Source organism: Halichoeres trimaculatus, unplaced genomic scaffold, assembly GCF_033239565.1.
Source record: "Halichoeres trimaculatus isolate MK-OKI-2021-1 unplaced genomic scaffold, fHalTri1.1 fHalTri1_scaffold_4, whole genome shotgun sequence".
Taxonomy (NCBI): Eukaryota; Metazoa; Chordata; class Actinopteri; order Labriformes; family Labridae; genus Halichoeres; species Halichoeres trimaculatus.
The window spans coordinates 18,521,508-18,542,811 of NW_027437182.1; the positions used below are offsets into that span (position 1 = coordinate 18,521,508).

Here is a 21,304-nt window from a genome sequence, read left to right on the forward strand (position 1 = left end):
TTCCCCTAACAAATCAATAAAGAATGAGAAAAAAAAGTTTACCTTCTGTGCATTGGAGCGAATACAACGGATGAAGAAAGGCTCAGCTCTGTTCAGAGTCCCCAAGAGCTTGGTCAAAGAAGTCTGGAGGAAACAGTTGCAGGTTTTTTTTTTGAATAATGGAGGCTTTGTTTTGCTTGTTTTTGACCATAGTTAAAATAGTGTTTGTGAGATTACCTGGAACTGGGCACTGATACTGGGAGGCTTCTTCTTCTTGTGCAGGTGGAGCAGAGACTTGGTAGTGCGGTCATGCAGCGTCAGACTCACAATGAACTTCAGAGAGCGGGAATCCAGCAAGCTCTGCAGCAGCGAGGATATGGTTAATTATTTTCTCTCTTGGTACTGGTAGCCACAGACTAATCAGCACATCTACTCAGACTCACCTTGGGGATGACCTGCCTCTGTTTGGTGTTCTTGTTTTTCCTGAAGAAAAAAGAGACAGAGTGAGTCAAGGGAGTGAAGCCTCATTACAGCCTGAGGCACGAGGATGGAAGAGTGTGTGAAGCGGGGTTAGTATGGATGGCGGACTCCTTCATGCGCTGTCAGTCAGTGATGAAATCAAGGGCTTAACCTGGAAGATGGAATGAATGAAGATGAAAGAGGTCGAGCGTACTCAGTGAGAAGGAGGAGTATTACAGCAAGGAGGAGGATGAGGAGAGCATTTGCTGCAGAAGATGGGATGCAACTCTATTTATCAGCCCAGCAGAGACTCTTGATGCTCAGACAGACGTGCTTATTTGCTTTGTTTATGTCACAAAAGCAGTATTAGTTAAGTTTCTGTGTGACAGCACAAGTTGCTGTTCATTCAATCATGCTGCTTGGCAGGGAACTTGCTTGCCAATGGTGTTCATGCAGCAGCTAATAAAGTTTTCGAGGTGTTTCAGAATAGAAATACTAAAAATGGAGCAGACAGAAGTCTTAAAAAGTGTCCTAAAGGTTCATGAGCTGCACATGAGTGGTCTAACTGTCTGAGCTGTTTGCCTGAGTCAACCACTCTGAGCTGATCTGAAGAGGAGCTGAGGCCGGGTCTGTCTGCAGACTCACTGAAGGACATGTCGGGGGAAGCGGAGGCGACCCCAGGACTGCAGTAGCTTCCGAGGGTCCTCACCATCCAGCTGCAAGTTCTTAATGGAGCTGATGATTTCTGCATGCATGTCTCTGATCACACCACAGACACACACCCAGTGAGGGGAGGGTAGAAGTAGGGAAGTACAGGGAGCCACAGGGGAGGGGAGGGGAGAGGAGGGGGTTTTGGAAAGAAACAACAAAAGAAGGAAGGAAAGAAAAAAAGGTTGTAATGCTGGGTTTGATCGAGCACCACAGTTAGGACACCTTAGAAGAAAAACACACTGCAGTTACCCCAGACACGAACACTCTCACACACATACACACACACCGCAGGATGGCTGGTAGTCTGATATCAAGCAGAACTTCATGCTCGACTCATTTGAGAAGAATAACCCACAAATGTTTTCTTCAATGGTTCATGTTCATGTACATGAAAACCACAAGATACACCAGGCTAACCAACCATGCTGCTGCGACCTTGAAAAAAAAACACATTCAAAGAAAAAATCAGGGTTGTGTTTGCACCCATATCCCTGTCACTGTGGTAGTAAACATGCAGAGCTGAGCTGACGATCAGTGGTTGGTTGTCTGTTTCCATGCTGTGATTTTGTGGCTGTAAGTTGTTACTGGCGAGGCTGTTGGATTTATGGTCCTTTAATTTGGACGGGTGAGACACTGCACACTGGGTCTGGTGGGGTTAATACTGTAAAGTCCCTGTGATCCAAGGCTGGTCCATGCATTTCTTTACTATACTTACCATGAAAACAGAGGTCAGGCAGGGAAGGAACAGGAAACATACATCGAATCTGACACCTACTCCTATGTGTTTGTAATTCCTGGTGTTTTAATGATGGTATTAGGTTTTGTGAGGTTTTACTCAGTTCAGATAACTTTTAAGATTTTAAGATCTGAGAAGCATGAGGGAAACATCAAGATTCAGTATGCCCAACAACCCTTGAATATTCTTTATGCTTTGTTTCCCTTTGGACAAAGCTCTTCCAATTCTTCTGTGTATTTAACTTGGGGCCGCTGTACTTGTATGAATACATACGTGTTCCCAAAGCTCTATAGCTGATGTGAGTAATCCAACTGGCTAATCACAGTAGGCCAGTACAAACACCTTCCTGTGCTCTATAGCAAGAATAATAAACGTGTGAATGGTGAGAGATTATAAGAGCTACAGGAGAAGTGGGGATTTCAGCGAAGTAAAGGGCAACTCTGCTGTGCTGTGTGAACTGCGTACTGAACTTCCTCTGCTGCTTTCATTTTTAAAGAAGCAGACACTGCAACACTTGAAAACTAGACCCTCTCATGTAAAATTAGATTTGGTAGCCTTTGCATCAGACTCAGAAAATAGAGCAAGCTTACATCTGTTACCACATAAAAAAAACAACATTTCCTTCCTGCTTGGCCTCATGTCTTCATTTCTTTCGCCTTTGTTTTCTCTCCTTCTTCAACCAAATTCACTTACTTCTTACTCTCATAGCTAGCAAAGATGTCTTCAAAGGCCTCTAGAGGGCGCTCCTCTGAGTGATCAAAGTAGAAATCGAGCATAGACGCTCGTCTGTGGATGGGAAAGGGAGAGAACCGCACACACCAGTCACCAAGAGGTGGAGAGAGGGGGTGATGAGATGAGGTGAAGGAATCATTTTAAATCCAAATCTTTGTCTTTGTCAGAGACTACTTCAGGTCAGATAAGTCAGAATATTTAAGACAGTTTATGTGTTTGACATATTCCTTCCTCATGCCATCTGACACCACAGGATAAACGTAGAGGTCCACAGTCCCCCCACGCACTTCAAAACATTCCTTCATCCAGAAGCATCAAAAGAAAGTACGCTACGCATTTCACAAATTGAGAAAAGATTCATGAGAGCTGACCTGACCTGATGGTGGGGAAAACAGCACAAACTGAAGTAAAATATGCATCATGGTTTTTAAATTCATGACTTACTTGTACATTCGGTCTATTTGGGCATTAGGTCGCTGAAGCTCTCCCAGTGGAGTTCTTGAGACTGGACGGACAACACCTTCGACAAAAACAAACAAAAAAAACCAAGCAACATTAAAATCACAAGAGGGTTTTTTTTATCACAAAAGAGTTGAGCAGAATCACACACTGTTGCAGTTTTCTTTTTTTGCTTTTTGTCTAAACTAATTCAAGTAATCCATATAAAAAGTTGGTGATGTCAGTGAGCTGTTCTTTGTGAGCATAAAACAGTCTGAGGGAGGAATTAGAACAGTTTAGAAAATTTAAAATCTCTGAGAGTCTCACTCTTCTCCAAAGTCTTTTGTGGAAATCTTTTCTCTATGCCTTCTGTTTAAACTACATCAGTACCACTTTAACACACACCTCTGACTGATAAGGACTGAGAAAGAGACTAAAAGTGTCAACAGGCCATCAACTACAAAAAAGAAAGGCTTAAACCCAAAGTTTTGGTTATTGTTGATCTGTTACATGCTGACTACGGTATATCCTATTCTTTATTTACCTGACATCTTTGCAGCCCATGTGCGGCCAGCTTCATTGAAAGCAGCCATGCCTCTAATAGTGGCACGCAAGATTCCCCATCTAAACATGGCCACTGGGTCCATGCCGATGAGCTGACGCACATATGCACGGTCACTGCTCCGCAACAACGCCACAATGTCTGGACGCATGTGGTCTGTGTTCTTCTCTCGGAAATCCTGGTCAGAGCAAACATAATTTCACGCAACATTAAAGGGTGGTTAAATAACACAATTTATTTTGTTGCCTACGTCCTCCGTATCAATCCTTACCTTGATTTGATATTTGACTTTCCCAGCGAAGTGTCGGATGACAAAGGCCGGCTCCATAACTGGAGTGGGGACAAAGTATTTGTTCCCCTGGTGCTGCTGCTTGAATTTGGCTAATAATGTCTCATCTGTTGCATGAGGAAAGCTGATACACAGACATGGCGGTGCTTAGAATAAGGAGAGGAGGATGCACTCAAGGAAACATAAAAGGTAATGTTTGACAATTTGATGGACAGCTTCTAAAACGCACTTCACTCCTGCTGACAGACACAAGACATGAATGAAACAGTGTGGGTTACGTGTAGGTGTTCTTACTTGCTCTCCTCATCCAGCAGGTAGAGCAGGCCGGTGGGTTTCTTACTGATGAGGTGGATACAGCCCACGTTGTCGGTGTAGTCGATGTTGTGCCAGGTGATTCCCTCTGCTTGGTACTCATCCTGGATGAGGCGAGACAGAATATTTAGAAATCCAGTGAATCTGAGACATGCAATAATACTGTTTTTCCACCAACATTAAATACTTCACACTCTGGTAAATCGTGAAAATTTACACTTGATTAAAAAAAAATTCTTATAGAGTAAAATAATCATCAAGATACTTTCAATCAGATCTAACATTGAATTTTTTTACCCAGAATTCTGATGGATAAGAAAGAAATGTCATGTAACTGTTCTCCCTTCAGATATCAGGAAATGCTCTGATGACCTATTTTTAAAGTGGTTATTAGTGTAAACAAAAAAGAAGAGATGTCTAAAAGCTTTAGTCAAAGACAAGAAAGTCGTCTATTGTGGAATTTATGGTTAGAAAACAAAACAGGCCGACTAACCTGCTCCAGATTGAAGATGTGGTGGTTAAAATAATATTGCAGCTGCTCATTTGCATAGTTGATGCAGAACTGTTCAAAACTGTTTGTCTCAAAGTCCTCAAAGCCAAAAATATCCAGGACACCGATAGACAAACACTGGGAAACAAGAGAAAGGGAGAGGAAATATGTAAAACACTGCACAAAAATAACTAAATCGTATCATTTATAGTGTGAAATGATACATATGTGTGTGAAAGTGTTTGGTTTCTTACTGGAACGTGTTCTTCCATATCTTTCTTGTTAAGCAGTGCATGATTGATGCGCAGAACGATCCAGTCAAACAAGGCGCTGTACAAAGATTTGGCCATTGAGTCTCTGGCCGTGATAGCCTGAGATGAGAAAGAGGGCACACATATTAACACTAAAGCATTGATGATTTAAAAGCTCAGTTCCAGAGCGAGTTTTGGATTAAGAAAGTATAACAACACAGAGTTCAACTGGGGCTAAAAGGACTGAAAAAGAGTTGAGCACTAAATGTGGAGAGCCTGATGAAATGAAGAGCAGAAAAGCGTGGGGAAGGAGGACACGGACAAAAAGAATTGTGCAACACCACTGCTGGTCTTATAATAAGCAGATGAAGTGCCTTCATATTTGGTTCCTACCTCTGGGTGGCTGTAAGGGAGGATCAGCTTGTCATTGACTGTCACTGTTTTTCTCTTTGTCAGAGCCTCAACCAGCAGCTCCTCTTTCACCTGAAAGGAAACCCACACAGGTTAAAGCTGGCACTAACAAATCATCAAACTCACAGAAAGGAGTTCCTCAAGATCTGTGAATGTGTCCTACCTTTAAGAGGTCAGAGAGCGTGGCCAGGACTTCAGGTGGCCCCACATCCAATCCTTCATCTCGGCCTGTTGACTTTCTCCTGTAGGTCACGTTACCCAGATACAAGATGGCAGAAAGCACAGAGAAGATCCTGCAACACAGTCATGAAAACAGCTTAGATTACATGCAACAACTCCACAGCTTGATACAACAATACAAGCTTTTGAAATGCAATGCCAAAAGTCTCATCATCTGTTTATACTCAGCTACAAAAATCAATAGCAGCATTGTTAGCACTACATCAGCATGAGGCTTCTAATAAACTGCGACATTAGCTCATGAGATATATCAGCCCAATGAGCTGTTCTTTAATGGAGTCTGTCTGTTGTAATTTAGACCAAAATGACCTCTGCATAATAGTTTTGGATTTGTCATTATAGTTTAGTTTTAGTTAGTTTTGAATTTTTTTTTTCCATTACAGTTTAGTTTTAATTCGTTTTAGAGCTGGCATTCTAGTTTTTATTTAGTTTTCATTTTTGCAACAAGGCTTAGTTTTAGTTTAGTTTTAGTTTAGTTTTAGTTTTTTCATACCTTATTAACCAGGTGCAGGATTCAAAAAGGTCAGAGTAAATATTTTGCAATACTGTTTATTTTCAAGTCCAACATAGTGCTCATTGCTCAGTCAATGCTGATATTGAATTGTTGGCTGCTGCCTTCAACACAAAAAAACAATATAAACTTAATATAAAAAATATAAACATAAATTATATAAAAATAATGTTAACCTAAATTACATAAAATTAATATTAACTAAAACTATATAAAACAATATAATATGAGCTTAAATATTTAGAAACTTGGACTCTAACAAGAAAGACAGACTTAAATACAGTTAAAGGCAGACTCACATGAAATTAAACTATTACCTATGCGCTAATTCATTGCTCCACCACGTTTCATTGCAGCACAGCGCACAGCCTGTCAGTGCAGTAAACAAGCATGTCCCAGTACGTCGCTATCATGGTGCTGTACAGCGCTGAAAACTATCGTAAAATTGGTTGGGAAAATGTGTCAGATTAATTTAAATCCTAAAGGCTATTAATATTGTCAAAAACTATAACTAAGGGCATTTTCTCTATCATTTTAGTTAGTTTCAGTTAGTTTTGTGAACACAAGATACAGTTTTAGTTTACTTATCGTTTTTGTTTTCTTTTTTAGTTTTTATTAGAGTTAACTGCAATGTATTTCAAATTTTAGTTTTTGTTTTTGTTTCGTTTTAGTTAACTATTATAACCTTGGCCAGGGCTGAGTGAGAAAGGGGAAGGATACCCCAGTCTTTCTCGTATGATAAGCCAAACACTTCTGCTTCTTCACTTACTGTTTCTTGGTGGCGGGGAGGAAGCCGACCATCTCCATTGCCTGCTGCAGTCTTTCAAAGTCATGACGAAGGTCTTCCTCATCTTCAATCTTAAAGTTTTGCTACAAATAGAGACAGTTGGTATAGTCAGATAGCATACCTTTTGTAGAGCTTTATTAGCAAAGAGGAAAATTGAAACACAAACAGGTGAAGAAAAGAAGACAAAGAAAGAAAAGGGAGAACAAAGCCGGCTTCATTAACATGCGGTACACATGTCAGCAGTAGGCCGGGAGTTTGTACAGCAGCTTATTCAGAAGCTTGACAGTCTTTGTGAATACAGAGTCCACACACAGAGTAACGCTTTCACCTTAAAAGTCACACATGTGAATGATAATGTCTGCAGGGAGGGAGGTTGAAGCAGCTGGACTGGATGGGACAGGGGAGCACAACTTTACCTGCTTGAGGTAGAAGTATTCTTCAGGCGGCAGCAGCTTAAACTCCTTCCTCTCCTCCTCTGAAGCTCCCAATAACAGGTAGTAAAACACATGGTAGTTCCTGTTAAAGAAAAAAACAGTACTTTACACAAATTGCACCCATAATCAGTTTTTACAGCAAGACATTTAAACTAAATGCACTCAAATAAGACATTTAAATCCTGAGCACATTTCATATACATATCATTTGTTTGTTTTATTATTGCGAGCATTTATCAGTGGATATGAGCTCCATGTTTATGGTCACAAGTAGGCAGCGTTTTAATAATAAACCAAGAGTCAACAAATTGTAAAAAGGCTAATAGACAGAAGGCAATTTCAGGAGCTTAATTATGTTAATTTCATTTTTCCGCTTGTGCTATCAAGAAAGCAGATAAGCAACAGAGCTTTGTTTACAAACCACACAGGAGAAATGAGTTTCCACATTCATCACTAAGAAACATGACATCATCCTGTAGACTCACTCCCTGACGAGACAGGCGGGACACAATGTCAACAGAGCTGTCGGTCAGGTAACTAGCAGCACGCCGTTAAGGCTGTCAGTAGCCTGAAGGTTACAGAGGCGGCTTTGAAGGAAAGCAGGGGGAATCTGTGAATGGGAAATGTGACGGAGTAACACTCTTCCCACTCACAACAGCTACAGGATGTTGTGTTAAAGCATCAAATGCTTCAGCTGAGCGGCTCAGTGGAGGCTGTAGTTTATAAACCAACTCCCATGAGAGAGCTTGATTGTGAGTGATGTGTAGGTATATAAGATTAAAAAAGTAAAACACCTTGTGTAGTTGGAAAAAGTGCTCAATGAGCATTACCACTAAATAGATTAAACGGTCAGTGGGAAAGTGTTCATAAAGTCTGTTCTTTTTGGTGTCTTCCTGCATACTAAGTAATCAAAACTTGATTTATTAATCAGTGATACATGTCTCAAATTAAAGGACAGCAGTTAATTTGCTCACTCCTTTATCACTCTTATCTCAAAGTAAAAATAACTGTTTGCATATAAGTCACACAAATAGCAACAGACTGTTAGCCTCGCTGCTGGTAAACACGACAGTGAGTAATAAATGTTTGCATGTGAGGAGGGGAAGTTGACGTGGTGACATGGTGAGTGTGGCTGCTTCTCTATGAAGCTACAGATAGGAAAGTGATTTTTCTTTCTCATTTGTTTGTCAAGCAGCGACAGTTAACTCTTATCTTACACTAACAGGAGATACTGAAGGTCAAATTAAAATGAGGGAATCTAACTGTGTTTATGTGACCTTTCACCATGTCTACCCCTGAGATCACACAGCTAAGTACTTAAAGTTTTCACATCTGTCCAGAATCATAAACTATAAGGATGATACTTCAGTCTACAACACCTGAGACAAAGTCTGTGTGTGTGAGTGTGTAGGAGTTAAGAGCAGAGGACATAAAGCCAAACACTTGGGATTGAAGCCCCAGTTAAATGTCATTTCCAACCATCAGAGGCCTTCAGTGTTTGCACAGAGACCCCCATGAAGGTCACCGGGGGTTAAAGGCCAGAACCCCTCCTGTCCCTCCTCACCTCTCGTTCTTCTCTCTGGAGACCAGGCGAGACTTCTCCAGAAGATACTTCTCCACCACGGCCCTGAAAGGCAAGAGGAGGAAGTAAGTGGGGAGGAGAAAAACAATAAAGAGAAGTCCCTATAGATCAAAGGTCACTGAGCTCTGTTTCTGTGTGTGTGTGTGTGTGTGTGTGTGTGTGTGTGTGTGTGTGTGTGTGTGTGTGTGTGTGTGTGTGTGTGTGTGTGTGTGTGTGTGTGTGTGTGTGTATGTATTCAGGTCAGATGTGAAGTAGGCTGGTTATGAAAATGAGGGGAGGAGTAGAAGGGGAAGTGAGAGCAGCTGGTTGAAGCAATCAAATCAATCAATCACAGAGTGAACAAAGCTTTCAGACCTGGTTGGATCGATCATAGCACAACACACATTGCAAAGCAATATACGCACACACAACAACTGGAAAAACTTTGCATCCACTTGTTTTGTTGTATTGTACATATGTCGTCATCTGAAAGGGGAGACAAGCAGGCTGCCACAGGAGAAGAGGTGAGGTATGCTTTCAGACCACTGCAGTCAGGTGATATGCACTTTTAAAAGCTGTGGTATTTGCCAAGTTTAACTGGCCGGGGCTAAAAAGTCTTCCAAATCAGATTTTATAAGTCAGAGTAGTTTTTTTTTTAAAGCCAGAAGAAACAACAACACTGACACCAATCTTCATGGCACACTAAGAATAAAGCTGTTCTGTGTGAGAAACACAGCTGTCTCCATCTGCTAAAAGTAGAGTCACAGTTTAAGACAAATTACTGACATCGAGTTCATGAATCTGCTTTAAAGACCTGCTGGTGTTTCTTTTTCTCTTATTCCAAGACTTATCAGTAACTCAGTTTCTGCAAAAAGTGTCACAACCACAAGACATGGGACGTACTTTCTGGATGGTGTTGTATTTTTAAGGCTACATGATACAAAATGACTTAACACATTAAACATTTAGGTACTGTATAGTACAGCAGGGTAAGGTGCAGTGTAATCCATTGCACAAAATTTGATGCAATATGACACAACTCAATGCTATACAATGCATTAAGGTGCAAAACAATGCAAACAGCAGGATATGTTGTGATAAATGTGATGCAGTATGATATGATGAGATACATTTTGGTATGGTGCAATTCAGCGCCACACTGTGCAGTATGTGATTTGATACAAAACATTTAAAAAAATATGCAAACAATGCGAAACCATGGAGTATGATACATTGCAATGTGATTTGACTCAATGAGTTACAAAACAATGCAGCGTGATACAGCAATTAGGCATGTCCCGATCTTACATTTTCACTTCCGATACGATACAGATACTGCAGCATTGAGTACCGATTTTAATCCGATACGATATCAGCATTAAGCATGCATACTTTTATTACTTATTTTGTAGTATGTCTGTCATGTTAGAAAAGGCTTGATTAAGTGATATTATTCAAACAAAGAACAGTAGTCAGCAACAGTAGGTATGAGGAAAAACTGACCCATTTTTATTAGCCAATGGGTAACAGAAACTGCTTATATCGGAGATTTTAGATGCATTCCGATACGACACCGATGCTTGTTTTTTTGGCTGATATCGGACCAATATCTGATATCAATATCGGACTGGGACACCTCAAACAGCAATACAGCACAGTATCATGTAATATAATAAACTCTATAATATTCTTAAGGTTTTTTCTTGAACACATTTTGCTGCCGCAGTGTTAATGTGGAAAAAAAAATAATTGTCACAGCAGCTTAATGCATTAACTTTTAAGAGATTTTAAACTGCAATATTTGCAGAAATAAAGGCGAGGTGAGTCTTCAGAGCTTGATGCAACACCAGGAAAACCTCTGAACTTTGGTTTTGAGTTAAATTAATGATGATGCATGAATCAAAGAGGATATCACAGCAAACAAGTTTTGAATATCTGGAAGAAAAGATCAACTTTTTTTTTTTCGTTGATAACTGCTAATCCATTAAAGAACTCCTTTGCAGGAATGTGGACAGGAGTCTCTGTTCTCCCTAAAAACACACACAGGTGTCATTTATCTGTCAGCACTGACCATAGGAAGAGAGCTCTCACAACACTTGCAATCAGAAAGGTAAATACATTACATGTTCACAGACAGACATATTTCACTGACACACCACCTCCTTAGAACAACTCCTCTGAAGTGTGTGTCCCCTTTCATTGTTTTGCTCCATCTCGCTCAGGTCTCCGTGAAGACAGATTAGCCAGACACAGACCCAGAGAGAGGAGGAGAGAATAAAAATATCCCGTCTGTCAGTTCGTCAGTCTGTTCAGAAAGCAGAGCAGAGTGGAACCGCAGCCTTCCCTTTGTTAATCTCCTCTATTGACTGTGTGAATGGCTGCCACTGGAGATGGAGAGATAGACAGGCAGCCTTTGTGAGCTGTGGTAGCACTCTGTATCCAGCGCTTCACTGATGTGAGGCTACACCAGCACGCGGTGTCAGAAAACCAAGCAATTTGTTCTAGTTCAACTTTTCTCATCCTTTGAACATGTTCTTGTCTACTTGTGTTAGCTCTTTATTCCAGAAAAGCACCAGCAGCCTACTAAAATTAACTCTTCTGATTGGATTAAAGACCCTTCCTCTGGTAAGCAATTCAATAAAGCAAGATGAGACCGGGTGCCATTAGGGGATAATCAGGTTGGGGGTGCTCACTTACTATGGCGTTGAGCAGCTGCTGCTTCAGGCTTTCGCAACTTTCAAATTATTTAATCTAGTAATTTAGCATTTACACCAGCAGTCCAAATATTGGACTGCTTTGTCTGTGAAGCCTGTCACATTTAAACCTGTCATTATTGACATATAAAATGTTGTCCTTAAAGTGATACTCCGGGATGGAACAAGTTGGGTCCTATCTCAAGGTTTAGGGCAGAAATTACCCCTACAGCAGTGTTTTTATGCAGCAGAAGCCCAGAGCGCTCGCACCAAACACCCCCTCCCTGCTCCTCTGCTGGTTTCCTCTGCACTCAGACGGGGCCATTTTTTACTTGACCAAAAACACAAATAAACGGACTCCCACTGAAAAAATCTGATATCGGTCTGCATTCATGCTTTATTTAGAGAATTTTCAGCGCGTTACTTTCACACAAAAACACCGCTAAATAAGGCTCTAGTTCTCATTGTGTCTCTTCGTCCTGGCACACTACCTGCGTTTGTTTATATCTGGCACTCTGCGTGCGCGGACTGATACACTAAGCGGCAAGCGCCTTGTAGCCAGCTGTGGCTCTGCAGGAGGTAGCGCCTGATACGACACAATGAGAACTAGAGCCTTATTTAGCGGTGTTTTTGTGTAAAAGTAACATGCTGAAAATTGTCTGAATAAAGCGCCAATGCAGACAGATATCAGATTTTTTTCGGTGGGAGTCCGTTTATTTGTGTTTTTGGTCAAGTAAAATATGGTCCCGTCTGAGTGCAGAGGAAACAGGTAGAGGAGCAGGGAGGGGGTGTTTGGTGCGAGCGCCCTGGGCTTCTGCTGCACAAAAACACTGCTTTAGGGGTAATTTCTGCCCTAAACCTTGTGATAGGACCCAACTTGTTTCATCCCGGAGTATCACTTTAAGCAGCTGCTCCCCTCTCCTGACGAGACAATGAGGAAGTGACACGGCTGACCAGACCTTGATGCAGCTCCTAACCAGAGTCTACTGAGAAAAAGGAAGGACATGGTGGTGGCTGAAAGTTCCAGACTACACGCACACTGACACATTGCATACAAGAGGATTCACATGATCAGCCATAAAGGAGAAGACTTTGGGCTATAGAGGGAAAAAAACAGAGCAGGATGCTGAGCTGAATGTCTCTATGTGTGCTGCACAGTAGAGTACAACATCTGAGCTTTAGTATTTGAGAGTTTTGTGAAGGTGTTTTTGAAGGTGTTACACTGATACTCACCCTCTGACTACTCCACTCTCAAGGTAATTCACCTGGATGAATTTACCAAAGCGGCTGGAGTTATTGTTGTGAGCTGTCTTGGCATTTCCAAAGGCCTGGTGGAGACAACAGAAAAGGAGGACAGAAACAGAGAGTGAGTTTATAATGTTAAAAACATGAAGAGCACCATCAAAAAAACAAGAACTCCACAGGACGATGCAAATTTTAGATTTAGGTCCTGACTGCCAAAGACAATGGCTGATGATTGTGTAAAGGCACCAACTAATGCTGCCAAATGAAAAACCTCTTAACTAGGAGCACTGTTAAGTTTCAAACCATATATGGAGGTGAATGCAGAACAACCTGGCAGTGTATCTTCAGGTCATCTATCAACAATCTAACTGGAGTCAACAACAACAATATCAAATCACCATGACTACAGAAACAGGATAGTTCAGGGTTTGGTTGTTTCTTTAACAACAGCTGAGAACACAGAATGAGCTGGGGCTGTGTGTGTGCATGCGCACGTGTGTTTATGTATGGAGGGGATTTAGAGAGGGGGTGAGCATCTGCAGCTCGTTGCCTCCTCTTGCCCTCCTCTCACTCTTTACACATCCATCTCTTTTCCTTTCTTGCCTGCGTCAAGACCCTTTCTTTCATTCCCCCTGAGTGTGTATGTGCAAAAAAGAAAGAGGGGGAGAGAGAAAGCAAAAAAGACAGAGAGAAAGAAAGAAAGAGCGTAGGTCAGCGATGATAAATGAGGTTCAGACAGACACTCCGTAGAGCCGTGTCAACCAGAAGGAGAAGCAGGGTTTCTCTCCAGGCTCACAGACGAAAATCTAACCGAGCCTCCAGCTCCTCCTGAGGGGCCCTGTTTATTGCACTGATATAGTCACAGAATGGCATTCTTTTTTTTCTTCGTCAATGATGCACATGCTCACATGGTTACTGACACACACATACACGCACATACACACACTCAACAAAAGGCCACCGCAGGGGAAGTTGACTCAGTGCATGCTAAATAGGACCCACATTGTATCTTCTAAAGCAGTTGCAGGGTGAATTTGATACAGTGGTGTTAGGGCTGATTCGAGTTAGGGGGTAAATATACACACACACACACACACACACACACACACACACACACACACACACACACACACACACACACATACACACACACACACACACACACATAAAGGGACTGATTGAGATTCCCAAGGATGAACTGCTGACCTAAATTTCTAATTTTCAATCTTGTATTCTCTTTCCTTTCATGTTAATCTTTGTTGCACTTTTTGACTGATCTTGCAGATTTAACTTTGCACTGAGGGTGTTACACAGAGGCTAATTTCCCACAACTTTAAACCACTATCCAAATTCCTACTGACACAGAAGTCTGAACGTGAGAAAACCCAAAGACAAGTCAAAACTGTACACAGTTTATTTGAAACTGTAAACATGGGATCACAGAACCTGGAGGGAAATGACATTAAATCAGTTTGCCAAGTGCAGCTAACATTAGCAGGGCTAGCGCCACCAGCCTTGAGCCCTTCCTGCAGAATAAAGACCACATTCATGTGCCAGTTATACCTCAGTTTAGGAGAATACAGTTGAAACACAACTTTGTCTTGATTTCCTTTATTAAAACAATGCCAAATCCTGAAATATTACAAGAAAACTATGTGTCACCAGTGCTCATTTACATTTGGGTAGTAGGGAATCATAGTAGTACAGCAGTAGCAGTACCAAGGGCTACAGCCCCAGGTAGGGGTAGATGGATGTGCTGTAGCATAGAAACTACATACACAGACTTTTGGGCACACAACAAATAAAAGTATTTGCAGTCAAGTAAATAATTCCAATCTCATTTATGCAGAAGAGAATTTAAAAGCTAGTTATGATTTTCTCAAAGTTTAGAGACCAGGAAATAATATAAAGTAAGTGCTGCTGCTTGTTAATGATGAAGAAAGAGATGCTCAGTTGTCTCCTATCCGTGACCAAAATCATCCATTATCATCACAATCTGGACTTGCTCAGACAAGACTGTAACTCACTCCCTCACTTATTCTTTCTTTAACACATGAGTGTTTGTACCAGAAACTGAATGTACCACACTGGCAGAATTCTTCTTAATGTTTTATTGTATTTGCAGTAGGGATGGGTACTGAATTGGGTACTTTTATAGGTATCAACTGAATTTACATTTGTAATACCGAGAACCAGCCCACTTAAAATCAACAGCCGCGTTTCCACCAAGCAGTCCAGTTCAGTTCAGTACAGTTTGGCTCGGTTTGTTACAGTTACAGTTAAGCCTGATCCCGTTTGCGTTTCGACAGTAAACTGTGCTCTCTTGTGCTAGGCGGCGTGTAAGCTGGTGTAAGTAATGATTCTTTTGACCAATCAGCGGTCAGCAGTGTGTTGCTCCACCTTCTGAGAGCGGATCGGTTTAGTCTGGCACCCATATGAAAGGGTCCCAAAAAGTGGGATGGCTCGTCCCAGGAAAAGTCAGTGGAAACGCCACAAAATGCACGCCGTACGAAGAAAAACCGAACCAGTCTGCTCGGTAGAAACGCGGTACGAAGGTACCATGTTTAGGTACCTAAACGCACCTTTGCAATGAGGGAGAGGGGAGGAGCAGGCGATTTTCAAGTCCATGCTGGACAAGAACACTACATTTCAAGGTTATATTCTGAAGAATAGATGTGTTCAATTGAAAAACTTAGAGATTAAACAATAAACAAATTAGGGGTGGGTAAAAATATTAACGAATCGATGCATCACAATATTTCCTCCCCAATTCAATATTGATTCAGCAAATCTTCTGAATCTATTCACCTCCTGGCAAGTGGCTGCCATAGCAGCAGCAGCAGCAGCGTAAAGCCAGTTCCTTCAGCTTTAAAGTCTGACATTTGGGTTGTTTTATTGCTCCAAAACTTCAGATGACATACCACATATTCACCAAAAAATGTATTTCTAACCACTACTTTGTTGTATACTGTTTCTAACAATATGTTTTTACCATGACGTGTGTTGCTGACCTCTTGGCCAGGCCACCCTTGTGAAAGAGATCATGATCTCAATGGGTTTTTTACCTGGTTAAATAAAGGTTAAATGAAGAAATATATGTTCATATGGGCATGAAAATCAAAAATCATAGCATTTAAATCTATATCAAATCGCAACCTTAAGGATTGAAACTGAATGGAATTGTGAGGTTTTTGGCAATACCCAGCCCTATAACAAATTCATATTTATTGCCACAAAAATTCAAACAAAAGTGCAGAAAATGGTGACGTTGAGTTACAATACCAATTGCCAGGTACCGGACATTGGTACCGTATTGTTTCAAATTTGAATGGTACCGATCCCTAGTTTGAAGAAGTTTACTGTATGTAAAATTTACCATTGTTTCTTTAGCTGTAGTGTGTGTTCCATTTTAAAAAGCCTGTGAGTGTGTTTAGGAGCTGATATTCAAATTGCGTTCCTGCTCTAATGCTGCCCATGGAGGCCAGTGCTGCTCTGATCAACCCCACAACACAAACCTTGTAGCAAGGGGCACAAATCCCTGGGAACCCTCAGCAAAGCCCAAGCCACTGCACCATGGAGGGAATGCTAAACACATCACAGCATCTTTCGTATTCCAACATGCCCGTGAGCAGACAATCTGATTGGTTGGATGGCCCAGCAGGTATGGGGAAACAGGCTGACAGCGTGCCAAACCACGTTTTCTAATCTGCATTCATAGCAAATAGGGGTTTCTCTTTAGGAGTTTGTGGAAGGAAAACAAAGACTGAAAAGAAGAGAGTGGGACAGAGGGAGGCACAGAACACAGGGGGGCTGTGCTACCTGCAGTGTGTATACATCTGCATGTTGTGGGTAAGCTTATCCAGTGATTACTCCATGACGTACAACCATGTCCAATGACTCCTCTCTGTGGTGAGCTGGATTCTCTGGAAGTCTTCTTCCTCTGAACACTTACATTTAAACAGAGCAAGACCAACAAATCTCAGATCTCAAATCCTCATTCAGCCTCCTCACAGACACACTCAGAAACTCTCAAACTTGTCCTTCCAAACCTAAAGGGGGAGTGTCTCTAAATCTGTGCATTTTATGAGTTGTTTGTCTCAACAAGCAAGTAGGGCAGAGCCAAGACGGTATAAATTATATATGTTGAAAAAGAAATTAAAGGTAAGGTTGGGTACAAACTTGCCCAAAGAAATTTGTCAAATGTCATGAAGATTTTCAGTTGTGCTGGGTTTGAGATCTTATTGTTATTACTGGGAGGCAGTGCTGCATCCTCCAAACTCAAAGGAGCTTCAGTTAAACGTTTCCACAGGCGCTGCCAAGGCCCTGACACTGACACCTCACTACAGATACACTCACAAAAGGGCTCTAAGTAGTCCAACCGCCACAAGGACAGTTCCCACATTCTCAGAGAGGCAACAGCATGCAATCATGCAAAAAAACATCAAACTTCGATTTGTTTGCTTGTTTCGCTCTAGAAATTCAGAGGAGTAACGTTCACCAAGTCCAATTCAAAATCAGTAGGTGCAGTGATGAGGAAAATGAATTCCTTGTTCAATGTTTTTCTGAATGTGAGAGATGGTTTGTCAAGATCACATGATGTTGACAGTGATCGCGCACATCCAGCCTTGCGTCTATGCACTACTATATCCCACCAACTGCACTTGAACCCCTCAAGCTTAACTTAGCTGTTAACAAAGAATTGATTCTTACAGGCCCAGTAATGGCGTCAATAGCACTCAGAGGGGCTGCTGCTCTGATTCAATGACAGTGAACGTTCCAAGGAATGTGGTTTAACTGAGCAGCGTCATGAATTTTCAGCATGAAGGTCAAAATCTAATACCATTTTAGAGTCTGTACTTTTTGCCTTTAACCGGATGATAAGGCGGTACGCTCAGTTATAGGGGAAATGACTTGCAGTTTATGACAGCAGGGCAGATGCTTACAATGACTCTTTTCTACTGCAAATTATTCACGCAGGAATTTTACAAGAATTTGAGGGATTAGAAAATAAGATGATCCCAAGGAAAACTGATCAAGAAAAGGAAAAGTAAGATTAGTAATAAATCCAAGATTTGCTCAGTCCAATGTTCCTGAAGCGTCTTCTACTTGTTTCTATAATGTCTGAGGCTGGATATCTTTGGGTTACTCTGTGTAACTGTGACAGACATTTTCCACTCTGTTTGAACCAATTCGATGATTACGCCAACAATGCTTTACTGTAGCTCAGTATGATTTACTAATTCAAACAAAGACGACTGTCAGTAATGACAAATCCTGAGACACAATTCAGCTTGTATAAAAATAATTAGGCTGTTATCACATGGCGTCAGTAAATCAGCTACAGTGGAAAACAAATTTACTTGTGTTGGATGGCAGTGCTGTGGAAAGAAAGTGGTGGTAGTGGTGGTTGGGAGAGAAAAAAGAAAGAGAGATCTGTAATTGCTTCAGTATGCTATGGGTGATAATGATAGATGATTGTTATTATTAGCCAAGGCTGGAAAGCAAATCAGACACTTTCATGCCTTCACTTTAAGCTAAATGCCACACCGTGTCCAGATGTAGAAAGTATGAAAAGAATAATGTTAGAGTTATGGAAAGCTCTTGAGTACAGTATTGACCTGAGTATAAGAAAGAAGTTATTGTCACTGAAATACATCTGAAGAAGTGAGATTGTCTTTGTTCATGGTTTTGTATATGAATATTTGACACAACAGACAGTGCTATTTATCTGTAAAGTGACTCAGGCATGAAAGATAAAAAGACAAAGAAACAAAGAAACCAACTACAGGAGCAATCTTATGATAAATTGTGGTAACTTGACTTTATCAGATATCAGCACAGACATCAAGGTAACTTGATGTGTCAACCACATGGGATATCTTAGGTTGTTAGGTTGAAATTATATGCAGTTTTTATGACAATACAGTATGTGGTGCATTAAAAGATGCTAACTTTTTGTTACTTTAAAATATCTTGCAGATAAGCACTGTGTTCTTTTTAGAAAACAAGAGGAATGGAGGAGGTTCATCTCATTATCGGGGTCCAGAAATTATCTGAGCGTCAACGTTATTTTCATTCATCCACATTAAGTTTATAGATTTGCAAACAAGATCTCAGATTAGATCTCAGAAATCTTTTTCTAAATATTTGTTTAAATGCAACAACTTCCAGCCTTCCTCATCACTGATGTGTTTAGAGTCTCATTAGAAACCATACAGACATTTCAACATCACAGCTTTACACTGAGTGTGTTGTCACTCCAGATAACTGACTCCAGCTGAACATATTTGTTGTTGCAATTTGCAACAGGAACTATGCAACAGTCCTCCATGGTGTCAGCCAAATCACAAATTTTCTACAGCATTAAAATTCAGAGAAAATGACAGAATTTTCCCTTTTCCTAAAACTTTAAATAGTTTTACCCAGCTGCCTCACTAACAAAGCCATTACTTTGTGTACTGTGAGAATGTTTTGATGCATTTTTTAGCTGGAATAAATGGGTCCATGTTTATGTTTGACATAAAGATTTGTAACATTAGTTAGTCCCTGACTCTTAATAAACAAGTAGTGAATAAAAATTTTAGCAAAAGGTACAACAGGCAGTGCCAGTCTGCACTGCATCTGCCATCAAAGCCGACTAAATGTTCCCGTTGCCCTGAGGAAAGGTTTTCATGAAAACACATTAAAGGAGGTAACTGTCATCTGATGTCGGTGAAAAAAAAGCTTTTACAGTTTATGCTTCCAAGTTGAATAAAACTGAACATGATTACAGAAAGGGCTACAGTATAATGCCCAGAAAGTAATAACATTAAATTATCTCGCATCATTCAGAGGCATATTCAGCTTTAACAGCACAGAGGAAAAGTTTGCACAGTTAATTAAGTTGTTTTGGTGTGCTCATTAAACACACTCATTAGTTATTGTAACTCTTATCAATAAAAGAGGGGCTCAGTGATGAAGATTTTAAAGGTAAGTTTATAGGAAAAATGCAATGAAGTTTTTAGGAACAGATTTGCTCCTCTTGTGGTCTGGTGTTTTACCAGATTGGAGTAATTTCAGGCAGCTCCACCCATGTCTGGATGGGTACCACATCAAACTTTGCTTGTGGTGAGGTCAGGGGACCATGGATGGATCTCGAAGCAGCTAGCCAGCAGCATACTGCTACATGTAAGCCGTGTTTGACCTGCAGGGAACAGCATGTTCTTCTCTTCAATATGATTTTAAACTGTATGATTACAGAAAGGCCTGTGTAAACTGTGTGTGTGTGTGTGTGTGTGTGTGTGTGTGTGTGTGTGTGTGTGTGTGTGTGTGTGTGTGTGTGTGTGTGTGTGTGTGTGTGTGTGTGTGTGTGTGTGTGTGTGTGTGTGTGTAATACATGACACGTGTGCATGACGCAGACACTTTAACTCAGTAATGCCTGCTTCTGCCAGACTCAAAACAATGCCACCCAACTTGACCAAATATAGCCGCGGAATAAAAAGGTGCAACCCATAACTAAGAGATAAACAATGGATCAGCAGAGAGAATGGCCAGCAGCTACTCCTCTGCACTTCCTGAACAACAATATAGTACTTTGGTCCATCCACGCCCCTCAAGGCCCTAAAAGCTCACAGCACTGAGAAGCACTGCTGTTACTTCCTGTGTCGTCGCTGCTTCCTGTTGAAAAGGGTTCCGGATGATCGGACCTTCCTGTCTGCAGCTGAGACAGATTGGCGTAAGGGAGTCTTGGGACTTAAATGAGACTTAATGAAGGACTATGAGGTTAGTCTTTTGTTCAGAGGCTGTAATTTATAACTTACTGACTGGTTCAACAGTGTTTCTCTCATCACAAATGAAATCAGCGAATGGCTGAGGCAAAAATGATATGGTTATAACTCAAATGATAATTAATAAGGAATAAATCCTGTTGTTTGTCAAGCACTTTGTGTTACCACACCTGTGTATGAAAAGCTCTTTTTTTAAAAAGTCTGATCAATTGATTGGTTGATTTTAAACTTAAAAAAAAAGTTTAATCATGGTCAAACAGATGATTAGGGTGATACTATGTTTCTTTGAGACCTGTTTTGCACCTTTACTATGCCTAATTTAACTTTTCTTAGGCTTCAATAATAAAGAGCTGTCTGTGCGTAAAATTCTTGAGTAAAACTGATAAGTGATTCTCACACTGTGTGTAACACATAAAGGAATCTTTATCATCAGTTGTGGATCCCTAGCTGCCTTTAGTAAATACATTACATGCTACTGCCAATGTTGTTCTCACCTCTCTGCAACTGAGGAGGGCCCTATTATCAAGAAGAAAAAAGGCTTCAAAGCCTGACAGGAAAAAAAAATAAACGTAACAAAAACACCAAAAGAACCACGTAACAGAGGAGCAACCAGTCTAACCAGTTTAGAGCTAAAATCCTCATGTAGAGTGGGTGAGCTGCTCGGCAAGTAGAGGCCTTATTGGTGTGCATATCAGAC

At 40.9% G+C, this 21,304-nt stretch overlaps 1 protein-coding gene across 10 annotated transcripts in view; it reads right to left on the reverse strand.

The window, feature by feature from the left end:
- The window catches only part of LOC141788629 (myosin IXB), a 65,070-nt gene that overhangs the window by 13,200 nt on the left and 30,566 nt on the right, over positions 1–21,304 (reverse strand). For 6 of the 10 annotated variants that reach the window (XR_012598156.1, XM_074667554.1, XM_074667553.1 and 3 more), the window contains exons 5-21: positions 12,830–12,924; positions 8,907–8,969; positions 7,325–7,424; positions 6,891–6,991; positions 5,534–5,663; positions 5,353–5,442; positions 4,963–5,079; positions 4,712–4,846; positions 4,201–4,322; positions 3,889–4,030; positions 3,600–3,795; positions 3,062–3,137; positions 2,579–2,671; positions 1,084–1,197; positions 423–462; positions 217–339; positions 43–123 (exon numbers count right to left, since the gene is read on the reverse strand). Coding sequence is in view for 9 of the 10 variants with exons in the window: in XM_074667554.1 (XP_074523655.1) it covers positions 43–123; positions 217–339; positions 423–462; positions 1,084–1,197; positions 2,579–2,671; positions 3,062–3,137; positions 3,600–3,795; positions 3,889–4,030; positions 4,201–4,322; positions 4,712–4,846; positions 4,963–5,079; positions 5,353–5,442; positions 5,534–5,663; positions 6,891–6,991; positions 7,325–7,424; positions 8,907–8,969; positions 12,830–12,924 (1,818 nt within the window). In the remaining variant the exon portion in view is untranslated. The remainder of the gene's footprint in view (positions 1–42; positions 124–216; positions 340–422; positions 463–1,083; positions 1,198–2,578; positions 2,672–3,061; positions 3,138–3,599; positions 3,796–3,888; positions 4,031–4,200; positions 4,323–4,711; positions 4,847–4,962; positions 5,080–5,352; positions 5,443–5,533; positions 5,664–6,890; positions 6,992–7,324; positions 7,425–8,906; positions 8,970–12,829; positions 12,925–21,304) is intronic. The other 4 variants (XM_074667561.1, XM_074667556.1, XM_074667555.1 and 1 more) reach the window with 3 other exon arrangements.